Genomic DNA, 13,912 nt, shown 5'->3' with positions numbered 1-13,912 from the left:
TGAAAAAACAATGAAAATGGGTAAATTTCCATTAAATATTTGGACAGGAAACATAAAGCGCATACGTCGATAAATAAGATCTTTGACAATAATGTTTGTAATGACATTTTACATGTCTAACTTGAATATTTAGGTTGTCGACCTCTGCACTCTATGTTAAATTTGGCTGAAATCCTGCTGATTTTCTCAAATTTCGTCAAAATCCCTTATTTTAACCTAACTGTGATGTAAAAATCAACGCTTTAGATAGAAACTATGACAGAAAATGTTCTATAAAACTTTCTCACATGTCTTTAAGACAACTTAAAACATTTTTTATCTTGTAGCATTGAACTTTATAATTGAGGCCAAATATGACCCTTACCGAACTTACTCATTTAAGATTTCTGATGCTTTTTTCATCAACAATAAAAGCAAAATTTGCCATACCAGATGCAAAATGTATATATTTTTTACACCTAAAGAATACACAAATAAGCTGGGGAAAAATGTATATATTTACCTGTGGTATACACCTGTACACTACACGACTGTGTATTTAACGCAGCATCAATTGCAGTAAGTGTGATCATCCTCACTCGACCAACATCATTATAAGTGAGAGTAAATATCCCAGAATTAGCTGTTACTTGTGCTCCATTCTCTACGGCCGTCACTAAATCCTTGGGATCTATTCTGATGGTACTGGACTGTGATGTGATGACATAGGCGGAAGGTGTTGAACAAGTAATTGTTGGGGGAATTTGGTCTGAAAACATATATCTATAATTATTCAAGGCTTGATGATTTAAAAACAATTGAAGCACTTTCTGTTTAAATCAGTGCCTTTACTTTTTAAATTTTGTTAGTTGCATAGCTGGGTTGCTCCCCTAGTGTCATTTTCAGCACATTTCTCTTCATCAATATAACAAAAGCAGACCCTATGTTTCTTTCAATAATTTTTTTCTTACTATTTCAAAATGAGATAACTAATGTCTTTGTAATTGTTGCTGCTCTCAATGATTTATGCTATTATCCATAAGTTTGGTACACATGAGTATTCTTTAGTTATTCATCCTTTATATACCTTCATCAGTACGACTTAAAATTCTTAAGCATACCCTGTAGATCAAGACTCACAATTAAATTTAGTTGTAAGACTTTTTGTGAAGTGCAGACCTGTATATTTTCACACTGTGTATACATATTTACTCCTTATAACTGCTATTTTGGCAGTGTAAGCAGTTACCCAGAAGTTAAGTACCACATGGGGAGTCCTGCACTGTTACTCACCTTTTATCTGTATATTAAAACTACAAGTTCCATCATTATTATTGCCATCTTTAGCTGTATAGGTCACTACTATTGAGTTAGGTACCACATGTGTAGGTCTGTAGTTAGCAGGGACAGTGGTCACTGACTGGACAAACCCAGACTGGTCAGTAGCAGTAGGAACAGCATGATTTGGTGCTTTGTACAACTCTACAGTGAGGTCAGATGTTATACAATTCAGGAATGTGGGTTTTGTTATATCTGAAAAAAAAGGTAAGATTAGCATTTTTTTTTTAAATATCCATCAACCAACAACAAACTTAGAAACACATTACATAGATGTTATGAATGGTTCTTTTACTTTTGGGGATAATATTAGCAAGGTAATTGAAATTAATGTTTAATTTCCAAATAAAATACAACATCTATCACTGCACATGCTCTTCATAACAACACTGCAATAATGGATAGGAAAATAAATGAAAGGCTTGGTTCAAGTCATAATGTCATGGTTATAGCATAAAATTTTATTGATCTAAAGATAAATTAGTTGTGTTTGTGCTTTTTATTGTTGAGTTGCTGTCTGACTGATGCATAAATGATTTTTAGATTTTTTCATTTTATTTAAAAATACTTGTCATTTTTGTCCTTTATCAAAACATAACTTTTTGTAAAAAAATTCAAGTATGATTTTTATAGATTTCTCCTGTTTTTAGATTCTGTTCTCTCCAAAATTTGCAGCACATCTTCTCTTCAAATCTAATAAGACTTGAAAGTTGCTAGGAAACTTTATATACTCACCAACACATGAAGGTGGAGTTGAGGGAATCCACTGTACAGTATTTCCTACTGCCTGACATCTGAGTGGAGTAGAGAACGAGGGGGCATAACCAGTTCTTTTACACTGATAAGTTATTTCAGTACCAATTTCATAGCTGGTGGCTACCTGTGTAGCATCTGGTGGGGTCCCAGGATCCGTACATAGGGGACTGATGCATCGTAAATCACCATAGTCCCATCGTCCATCTACACCACATCTGATAACTGTATCACCACTGCCACTGGTTCCTGCTAGCTGGTAGCTCCCTGAACAACTGAATATAAAACTACAGCCAGTCACTGTACAGGTATTGGAGAAGGGGTTACTTCCAGATATAGCTGTAGTGGCACCACAATCAACAGCTAAAATAGAAAACAGCAGAAATTATTCAAGTCTTTAAAAGCTGTGGTGTTTTTACATGAATAGGTTATAAAATACACAAAAATCAGTAACTAAAACTTTAAGATGAAACACCTGAGGTAGTCCATAATTCATATGTAAAATAAGCAATTGCAGGTTAACTATTTTTGTCATTGCATGTGTTTGCAGTAGTACAAAATCAACAATGTTGTTTTTTGGCTTCTTCATACTTTTAAAAGCCTAAAGCCATTGTAAGATTAACTGTTTTGTTATAATTGTGGACACAATTGTTCTTTTAAAATTTCCATTTGGGAGCTTTCAGGGGGGAAATTCCCCTCAAATAGTGACAGTTGGCAGGTATGCGATAACAAGCTTGTTTTTCTCAAAGTAGTTTCACAGGACAAAATTTTGTTGAGTTGAAATAAATGCAGAACCTATACATGCATGTTTTTGTGATAACTCAGGAACATACTAAATATGGACTTATTCTATGTAAATAAAGCATTTAATCAAAAAAATTTCAATACTAACTGTTAAAAGACTAAAGGAAATATAGGATTTCTTTCAATTTTGCAATGCAAGACACGACAGAAAAGAGAGTTCTTTATTTTGAAGATACCCATTGTAGAACTAAAGATGTCACCTAGTACAATTGAGACTATAATTTTTAGCAGTATATTACCTGGACAATTCAAATTATCTCCAACTGTACCATAACGTTTGGTATCTGGTTTATAGGCACAAAATCTCCTCAGGGTCACACCAGTGCTGTTGGTATTGTCACACTGGAGGGTATAGGCACTATTGTAATTGATACTACCAGTAGGTGTGGTGTTACTATCGGCAACAACATCCAGAAAACATGTGGCCGCTGCAAACAGATAATGTTTTTATAGTTACATAGAGAATAGGTCAAGATACTTCTTATTTTCATTTAGAAAGCAATTAGACTATTTTATCAAAGCTTCAAAATGAAAATGTTTTGAGCATGGGAATTTAAGAATGATAGAAGAAGAAGTGGTATGAGTGCCAAGGAGACAACGGTCCATCCAAGTCACAATTTCTAAAAGTATTATATTTACAGGATAACTTTTGTTTGCAATTATTCCAGAAAACTTTCAAATTCAATGTCAAATGAGTACCGTAATCATCCAATCAATTTACAATTTCTCAAAAGATCTAAACAGCAATAAACTTACGTGTACACGTAGGTATAGCTGGATTCCATGTGCCATCTCCTTGACAAGATACAGTTGTTGTGGCAGAATTAGACCCAGAAACAACATACCCAACATCACATAAATACTGCACAGAGTCACCCTGGGTAAAGGTCAATTGTAATGTCAGTGACCTTCCATGACCTATTGTCTGGCTAGGCATTGGGCATTGTTTTACTGAAAATATCAAGTTAATGTATTTCATGACAAAATGGAGACAAAAATCACAAATACAGTCGACTCTCGTTATGTCGAAGTCAGCCGGACCAGAGAAATATTTCGAGATACACGTAGTTCGACTCAAACGAACACCGGAAGTTCGACAATCTAAGGGACACAACTCTTGCTTAGCTTGGTAAAGCTAAAATAAATCCGGGTGAATATGGCAAGGGGATCGATATTCTAGTATCAGATCGATGTATTTGTATGTCACAGTCTTTTATTATTATAATGACTTTTATTTTTACTTATTCAATTGTTTCAATTAAAAAAAAAATCCTATGGCTTTTCCAAGAGGGTAATTTCCAATCGATAGTTTCATAATTCAGGTCGTTAATAGCTGACAAAATTGTTTATTCTCGGATACAAGAGATTTAAGAAAATTTTGATTTCTATTCATTTTGTTTTATCTCACTTTTTCTTTTCAAGAGAATATATAACAAGATTAAAGACGCCGTTTGAGTAGTTTTTAGGTGATCATCAACGGAAGCCATAACCCTAACTTTATACACACCCAAGCTCATTAGTGTAAATCACAATCTAATTGTTTTGTAAACAATTTAAATACTTTTTCATACTTTTTCATGAACATTAACAATGTATCACTTATTATTTATAAAAATTATATAAAAGATAATCTTAGGTAAACACTCATGGAAATAGCACGTCATAAATCAATACAGTGGTCAGTGACCGGAAATTTAATTACACGTGTATTGCATGTCAGATTAACTCTTCAATCCATTTAAATCCCGGAGGTCATGTTTTGACATATGTGTATTAGTTCGAGATAAAAAATGAATTTTGTATCCTTTTGTTAACCTTGGGACCCTAAATTTAGTTCGACTCAACCGAAATTTCGACTCATCAGGAGTCGAATTACATACTTTTGTATGGAATAAAGTTCGGGACCAGGTGAAAACTTCGACTCATCCGAAATTTCGAGTCAACCGAGTTCGAGACAACGAGAGTTAACTGTATTTGAAAAATAGCAAATTAAAGTACTTGATGAGTTTCATAAAAAAAATTATAATTTTCCGCACAAAACATATCTCCATTAGAAATGGACATTTATATCATTATAATCCCTGTACCTTTGATAAAAATAGAGTTTTTTAACTGTTTTTTTAGGCAAGTCATGTTTTGCACATACAATTCAATTTGAAACAACAATCTAATCCCAAGTCTTGGTTTTCAGTCACATATGTTACTTACACACACAAGAATGACCAATGTGATAAGAGTGCCAGGGTGACTTTCCATCTTCTCCTGCTTGAAGGTTTAGTCCTTGGAATCCATTGAATGTATAAAGGTCGTATCCATAGTTACAGGAGCAGTTGTAGGATCCGGCAACATTAACACAGCTGTGGTCACAATATCCATTGTTATAGGCACATTCATCAATATCTACAATAGTAAAAATAGAAAGAAATTGATAAATTTTCATTCATTACAACAAATAAAGAAATCAATTTTAGCACTCAAGACAATACTGCCCCTTTTAAAGTCTTAGTAGCAGAAAATTTGTACATTTAGTTCTTGGATGCAGTTCCGACATCTCAGGTCCACTTTTCAAAGTCCACTCAAAAAACTTCCCCATATTCTTTCTAATGTCTCTTATAAATTTATTACAGAGCTTGTATCAAATAGTTAAAACACTTCTGTTTTAGCCCCCTTCCCAATGTTCCTCTACAATATATACTTTCTGCCACAGATAATAGGATTATTGGTAGACAGTTTGTATCCACTATTACATGTACAATAATATCCGACTGAAAAGTCCACACAATTCTGATTAAAACACCCCCACCTTTCCCTATCCCTGTCCAATACTAACCTCCACATATACTAGGGTTGTTGGTAGACAGTGTGTATCCACTATTACATGTACAATAATATCCACCAGAGTAGTCCACACAATTCTGATTACATGTGGCAGTCCCTGCTGTGCATTCATCAACATCTAAAGTAAAAAGTTTTCTTTTAAAGATAACTGAACAGCAATACTGGCCCATTTTTGAGGCATTTGGGCATACAATGATTTAAACATATTGTTTAAATGGAAACATGGCTTGATATGGCAAGTACAGACCAGACTCCCTTCCCTTTTTTTTTTACACACACACACTTGCAATAAAATATTCTTAATGTCCACAAAGGAGATGCTGTCTCATTTGTTTTCATCCAAATACTTTCTTCAAGGCATTATTTTTTTTACTAACTTAAGGGCTTAGACATCTAAGTTTATTTCTCAAATTCTAAACTTCACAAGCAGTACAATATTTGATCCCAAACTATTCCCACAAGTTCTCATCAGTACATAATTTATCTTAACTTACTCTGACATGTTGGAGGAGTTTGTCCACATTTGTAAGGATTGGTTCCAGTCGCCTGAAATCCTGTGTTACAGTTGACAGTTACATCATCTCCCTGATTTAAAACACCACTGAAGATAACTGTTCCATTAGTGATGAACTGAGGTGGACATCGAATATCTGAAAAATAAAGCCGGGTCAAGATTTGTAGAGATCTGCTTTCTAATGCAACACAAAATTCTTGTTTCAGTTTGCCAACTTTTTCATAAAATGAACAAACTGTTTATAAGGGCTGTTCCAGAGTGAAATGCATGGTAGGGGAGGCATTAAGTTTAATAAATTTTGAGTGGTTCCATTTCTTTCGTATTTTGTAAGAATTATAAGTAAATTGAAAATTCTATATTATGGGTGGTTTGGGTCTAAAAAAGTGAAACACATTATCCAATGCTTTTGAATCTGGAACATCCTAAATATTATCTCTATAGTATTAGCCTTCATTTGTCAATTTGTACAAGTATTTGAAAACCACAAGAAAAAGTAAAAAAATAATTTGTTTATTTGAACTAAATTTTAAGAAGTAATGATTTCTGCAGTTATGGAGAATACATCTTAAACCTATTTGTGTAAATTTTACATCGACCTGTGATTATCAAGCTTTGGCAAAAAGTGCTTACATACTTTTTGCTCTAATGGCATCCTTTAATGAAACATAATCTTAACCATTAGTTTACTTATGAATCCATCAAAATTTAAAAAAAATCTTAATGCAAATAAATAAAAAATATCTAATAATTGACAATAAAACAACTTAAAAGCTGTAAAATACAGAATTAAACTTCACTTACTCTGACATCTAGGTGTAGTGCCTGACCATGCTCCATTTTTACATTCAATCCTAGATTGACCAATCAGCTCATAGTTTTGGTCACATGAGTATGATAATATACTGCCATGTGATGTCCCATCTCCTTTAACAATATCTCTACGGCCAGATGGAACAGATAAAGGTTGGCCACTGCAGGGACTGGCTGAAAAAATCAATTGATATTGTTACATAATGCCCTAAAATGTATATAAGTTATTCCATGTTAATATCTAAATATACAATTAATCGTGATCTTCATATGAAGCTGAAAATACATGAAATACTTGCCACTGGATGTTAAGCAAACAATGAAAAATGAGATTCTTCTTTGTTTTTAAAGTAATAGATTAAATTCAAAACATATTGGTAGTATAAAAATCTAAATTCATGATTGGTTCAAATCTATAAATATTGAAAATTTTCTATTTCTTCCCATTGTTGAACAACTGTGTCTACTGTTGAATCTGTGCAGTCATGTATATATGTTGAAATTCATGTTTTACCATCTGTAAAAATGTTTGTTCTTTTTTTGTAAATGTTTTTTGGCCAAAGCTATATCTTCCAGACTATACCTGGGTTATTATTCTCATGTGTGTGTCTAACTTCCCACAAACATTAAGCATCTTGTCTAGTTTTAAATTTTCTTAAGTTCTTAAATAATACAAATAAATCACAAAGTTTATTTTTTTCTAATTTTGCCTAAAACATCATTTAAATTTATAATATTACCTGTGCAGGTAGGAGGTGCCTCCCATAAACTGTTACCCTGACAATTGATAGTTAAAGAAGTTCCTGTTGGAGGAGTGAACCCTGGATTACACACATACACAGCCTGGTTCCCTCCAAATAATCCAGTAGATGATTGTACATAACCGTTTTCTATTGCTGGTACTTTACCACAAAATGCCTCTACAATATAAAAAGATGATCATGATTCCTACTTTTCTATAATAAATGATCTATGATCTGTAATGTCATTGATTATCTGTTTCGCTTTTATTCACAGAATTAAATTTTTACTTCCCTGTTTTTGCTGATATTTGATTTTCTAATTGCTCAATGCTTGTTTTCAAACATTATAAATTTTGTATGTCATATTTCAAACATTATAAATTTTGTATGTCATATTTCTTGATTAAAGAATTAATCCTCACAAATTCTAAACAGTAGAATTTTAAATTTGCTAGTGATGCAATGAAAAAGGTGAACAGACAAGAACTAATTAAAAATCACAAATTTGATAGTAAAATTATAGCAAACTTGATAGGTTGAAGATTTTGAAATCAATGCATGAAATATTTGTCACAAAGAAGTAGCTATTATCATTATTCCAAGGCTACATTATAATTTGCCAAAAAATACTTACGTGAACAAACTGGGACAGTTTTGTCATATTCCCCATCCGGCTGACAAGTGAGTGCAACATGTGCTTCCCCTGCATATGGAGCCTGGAATGTGTATCCTGTGTTACAGTTTACTATCACAATATCACCATCTATGATAGAAGTTCTTGATGGAGTAACAGTATATGATTGGTCTGACAATAAACTACACCCTGTTGTATATGTGGCCCTAAATCCAGCACGATTCCCAACAGCACTGGTGGTAAACTTCAAAGCTAGCTGTCCTGTAGTGGACACCATAGGAGGAGGTTTACTTCCAGAATAACCATTTCCTGTGTGTATTGGTGAACCCTGATCATCATCTCCTAACCAGGCCTGAAAAAGGAAAGGAATGTGAATTCTAACTTAAATCAGTGGCTGCTATGAGAAACTTGTCTTCAAACTCTCAGTAACTATGTTTCTGTCCATTTCTGTTTCAATCTGACTAAATCAAAAGTTAACTGAAAAAGCCCGTTTTCAAAGTTATTCAAGTTTATTGTATCTGTTCAACTGATATAAATTTTATAAAATTCAACAAGAAATATAGGTTTGTGACTTAGATAGAATGAACATACACAGGAATACCAATTACTTCTATGGTTAAACTAGTCAACCCTTAAAGACCTTACCAATATTTTAATAATAATAGTTTAAAAATGGTCCATATTGGTGCCCATTTAGACATTTCATCTACATGGTAATTCTAGCCTCCCTTTCGTACAATGTACATGACTTCTCAATGATCTATTTTTTCGCTAACACAAGCAGAGCCTTGATCTTGTTGAAAATTTAGTTTACAAGAATGATATCAGCTGTCACCATCACGGACACTCAAGTAATTATCTAACTTGACCTATACCATAAGTAATCTTACCTGTAGATAATCCATAGCATTTTCTACATCATACTCATTAAACTGCAGTCTCAGCTGTCTTTCATTGACTGATGTTATAGACCAGAAACATTGCAGGACTCCAGGATAGTTAACCACACCAAATCCAGGGGTAAATATTGTACCTGCATTACTCTTTATCTGGAAATTGCACCCTGAAAAAAAATAACATTATTAATCAATTTTCTATGAGAAATAAACATTATATATTTTTAAACGATTTGTTTTGATTCAGCTTTCTTTGATAAGATTAATTCCTATATAAATGTATATGTAAATACTATGAAGCATAGAAGAACTCAAACTCTTAAAAAAGCCATGTTAACATAGGTTGATTGATGGTGTTTAACTCTACTTTTGGTACTATTGCCTATGTCATGGTAGTGGCAGTTTTAATTTGAGGAGGAAGCCAGGTGACTGTAAATCTACCAACTTTCAGCAGATAAACGGACAATCCTAGTCAATTAAAAAAAAATAGAGATGAATGCAACTGCTACTGCCAAATTCTAACTTACAACCTTTATTTTGAAGAGCTAGTGATATATTGGATGATCTACTTAGACCAAGGCCCCCTGTTTACATACTGGAATCTTCAATAGTAATATTACATTTCTTTGGATTTAAATCAAACTCCCTGGTAAATAAGGCACCTTGTATGGATTTATATTCAAAAGTTAACAACCTACCTTCCCTATAAGCCAGTAGAACACCTCTACACTTCAGATGTTCCTTCAACTTCATGTAGACATACATTCTATTTCCTGTTGACATGATGACCTCCCCTAATTTACTACTAGAGGTCAAGGTCTTCAGAGTAGGTGTGACTGGATTGTTACCATCTTTAAGAACTACTGTATCAGATCCACAGAGTTGTATATCTTTTACCTACAATTCAACAAAAAACACATTTAAAAACTTTTTCAATGAATTAACATTCTAAAAATTGTGAAAATATGTTTTCTACTATATAGAGAGCTACAGCAGGGTACCCCCATTTGGTCTCATGGTCATATTTAAAATTGCCACCTTTTAGCAAATCAGAATCCAATAGCAATCAATATAACAATGTATTAAACATTTCTAAAGGTCACAAGTACTTTTAAATGGCTCATCTGTTTGCAAGGTCATTAGCCAAACCCTTCAAGTTCACAGGATTGATTTGAACATATTGGAGTCGCCTAAAGGTTTTGAATAACAAAAATGTTCAATAAGTATCATTCAATTTAAGTGTTAGTAAATATTTATGTGAATTGAAGTAATCAGCCTTCAGGATTATGTTTATGTGGTATTCTAAACAGTATGCATAGAATGATTTATGGGTTTGGAACAATTCAAACAATTTTGGTTACATTCAGATGTGCCTTACCTCAACACTGACAACATTACTACCAGAACTTTGTATAATCCACACAGTTTCTAGGTTCCCAGGATGCTGTAGAGGGTAGAGAGGGCTGTAAATAAACTGATCATAAGATGTCCCTGTTACTGTACCTCCAAGGGAAGGAATTTCATCTCTTACTGAAATTATAAATAAAGTTTAATTACTGAAATTTTAAAGACAGTGTATACAAAAAAAACAGACAACTATATAAATATTTATAAAACTAAATTAAGACAAGCATATTATTTTTAATATTTTCAACTTCAGAATTTTAGAATTTTGTCACATGATATGATACTTAATGATGTTTTCCGGTACAGATTCCTCTTCACCAGGATCGGAACATGATATGAACCATGATGACTATGTTATTTCCTCACACTTACATGAAAAACAATGGTATTAATGGGTAAGATTAGGAGAATAAGACTATCCCAGTATTATATACATAGGCGGATCAAGGGGGGCCCTGGGGGCCCGGGCTCCCTCTCTCGTGGGGAAAGTTTGGTTGATTATATAGAGAAAAACTGAAGCATGACTGGAGCGGCCCCCCTCTTAGGTCTGTCAGCGGGCCCCCCTTAAGAAAAGTTCTGGATCCGCCACTGATATACACTGGGGTCTAACAAGAGGTAAAAGAGGACTAAATGCAAAACTTCACCAAAATTAGAGTATTTAGGAAGGATAAGTTATTCTTCATTTTCAGTGCATATTCTACAAAGGGGTCAATTCAGAAATCTGCACTTAAGTAAATAATGTCAAACAGTCTAATTATCTTGTTATATAAAACAGCTGCATAATCACAAGGTTAATTTGTTTTATATCTAGTCTATAGATTAATTATGGAAAATATATCAACAATGCATTTTTTTCTAAAGAATTGATTTTAAAATTATTTGAAATGAATCCAATATTGATTAAGTTATGAATATTAATGAAGATTAATATCTAAAATGATATTGAATTTCTAGGAAACAATGCAACTTATTCAATCAGTCGACAGTATCCATCAATAGAAAAGAGTTGGCATAGTTTACAATTATGAATCGGAACATCATATGTATTGTGAAAATCTTAATAATTGACGAAGAACACTGTTTTCAAATGTTTTCATTCATAATAGCTATATGTCAAACTTATATTGTAAGGGCTCGATATTTGAAATTTAGATTAGCCCAAATAGACCTGCCGACATCAGCAGCAAGGTGAAATCAGAAAAAAATAATAGAATTTTTCAAGGGTACTGTAAATTCAGCCACCAACTTTTCATGTATTTTCTAACACATTATGGGTTATTATATAGGGGACTTCTTAAAGTAATGAATTTTGAGTTGATGCAAATTCTGAAACTGAAACTCTTAGTGAAGAAAAGTTATCATGCAAAATAAAATAAAATATAATCAGGTCTCCTGCTTGTAGTTATTGCACAATATATGTACAGCTAATCACAGAATTTGTAGCTTTTTCACTTCACAGTTTTCCTCTAATATACCCAGAAAGAAAAATAATGCATAAAAATGTTTACAGTTGTCATTAAATACAGACACTGCTAAACAGTGATGCTACAGTTTTCTTGTATTAATGTACTATTATTTACCTGGGTAACCTGTAGTCTGGGGACAAGTCTTCACATACAAGTCACAGCAGTTATCATCAACAGGCAGGGCCACTTGTTTGAGTAAGAAACATGTGTTGTCATTTTTCTTGTATGAGAAGCCAGTACAAGTGATTGCTGAAGCACACTGAGATTCACATGTCGTGTGGTCCTGGTTATTGGTCAAGGTCACAACATCACCTAACTGACCTGTTGTGTATCTTTTGTTGGATAATTTTGCGATCTGACACTGGAAATCTGTGAAATTTAAACATGCAATTTGTATGTAAAAAGAATGTGTTAGTAACATTTTTCCCCTGGTTTCTGTTTGTTTTGACAGGAGAAGGAATGTTTCAGAATTTCCTGAGGTGAATAATTAAATACATATATTTTAATATAAATAAAACACCAAGATGCTTGTTATCTTTTTTTAACCATATTTCTTATCATTTCTATATTTTTAACTTTAGACACTATATATATGAAGTTTTTAGAGATGTCAATTTTTTTTCTAGATTGTCACATCACTAGCTACTGTTGAAGCATGCATGAATAATAAAACATCATTTATCTCTATGCATCTTAAAACAAGAGTGCACACACTGAAATGTCTCGCCTTCTTTACTAATCATTGATATTATGTTGATAGTCCTAAGTATAAAGCTTTAACAACTGCCACATAAACTTAACATAAACCAAGATAGCTAAACAAAGACAAATGAACCATGAAAATGAGGTCAAGGTCAGATGAACCATGCCAGGCAGACATGTACAGCTAACAATGCTTCCATACAATAAATATAGTTGACCTATTACTTATAGTTTAAGAAAAATAGACCAAAACACAAAAACTTAACACTGTGCAATGATCCGTGAAATTGAGGTCATGGTCAAATAAAACCTGCGGGACTTACATATAGATCATAAAATATTTCCATACACCAAATATAGTTGACCTTTGGCATATTATATTAGATAAAAAGACCAAAACTCAAAAACTTAACTTTGACCACTGAACCATGAAAATGAGGTCAAGGTCAGATGACATCTGCCCGCTAGACATGTACACCTTACAATCATTCCATACAACAAATATAGTAGACTCATTGCACAAAGTATGGGAAAAATAGACCAAAACACAAAAACTTAACTATAACCACTGAACCATGAAAATGAGGTCAAGGTCAGATGACACCTGCCAGTTGGACATTTACACCTACCAGTCCTTCCATACACCGAATATACTAGCCCTATTGCTTATAGTATCTGAGATATGGACTTGACCACCAAAACTTAACCTTGTTCACTGATCCATGAAATGAGGTCGAGGTCAAGTGAAAACTGTCTGACGGGCATGAGGACCTTGTAAGGTACGCACATACCAAAGATAGTTATCCTATTACTTATAATAAGAGAGGATTCAACATTACAAAAATTCTGAACTTTTTTTTCAAGTGGTCACTGAACCATGAAAATGAGGTCAAGGACATTGGACATGTGACTGACAGAAACTTCGTAACATGAGGCATCTATATACAAAGTATGAAGCATCCAGGTCTTCCACCTTCTAAAATATAAAGCTTTTTAGGAGTAAGCTAACGCCGCCGCCGCCGGATCAC

At 33.3% G+C, this 13,912-nt stretch overlaps 1 protein-coding gene across 8 annotated transcripts in view; it reads right to left on the bottom strand.

The window, feature by feature from the left end:
• LOC143079160 (uncharacterized) overlaps positions 1-13,912 on the bottom strand; it is an 86,541-nt gene that overhangs the window by 42,408 nt on the left and 30,221 nt on the right. For all 8 annotated transcript variants that reach the window (XM_076254380.1, XM_076254382.1, XM_076254381.1 and 5 more), the window contains 15 exons: positions 12,297-12,551; positions 10,688-10,839; positions 10,008-10,206; positions 9,304-9,476; positions 8,414-8,765; positions 7,777-7,956; positions 7,028-7,210; positions 6,207-6,362; positions 5,705-5,830; positions 5,083-5,274; positions 3,631-3,825; positions 3,114-3,302; positions 2,053-2,433; positions 1,273-1,512; positions 503-748 (listed from right to left, as the gene is read on the bottom strand). In XM_076254380.1, the coding sequence (XP_076110495.1) occupies positions 503-748; positions 1,273-1,512; positions 2,053-2,433; positions 3,114-3,302; positions 3,631-3,825; positions 5,083-5,274; positions 5,705-5,830; positions 6,207-6,362; positions 7,028-7,210; positions 7,777-7,956; positions 8,414-8,765; positions 9,304-9,476; positions 10,008-10,206; positions 10,688-10,839; positions 12,297-12,551 (3,219 nt within the window). The remainder of the gene's footprint in view (positions 1-502; positions 749-1,272; positions 1,513-2,052; positions 2,434-3,113; positions 3,303-3,630; positions 3,826-5,082; positions 5,275-5,704; positions 5,831-6,206; positions 6,363-7,027; positions 7,211-7,776; positions 7,957-8,413; positions 8,766-9,303; positions 9,477-10,007; positions 10,207-10,687; positions 10,840-12,296; positions 12,552-13,912) is intronic.

This window comes from Mytilus galloprovincialis, chromosome 6 (genome assembly GCF_965363235.1).
Source record: "Mytilus galloprovincialis chromosome 6, xbMytGall1.hap1.1, whole genome shotgun sequence".
Classification (NCBI taxonomy): Eukaryota; Metazoa; Mollusca; class Bivalvia; order Mytilida; family Mytilidae; genus Mytilus; species Mytilus galloprovincialis.
Note: the sequence above shows the minus strand (reverse complement) of the source record. Positions and strands in the feature narration are given on the sequence as shown.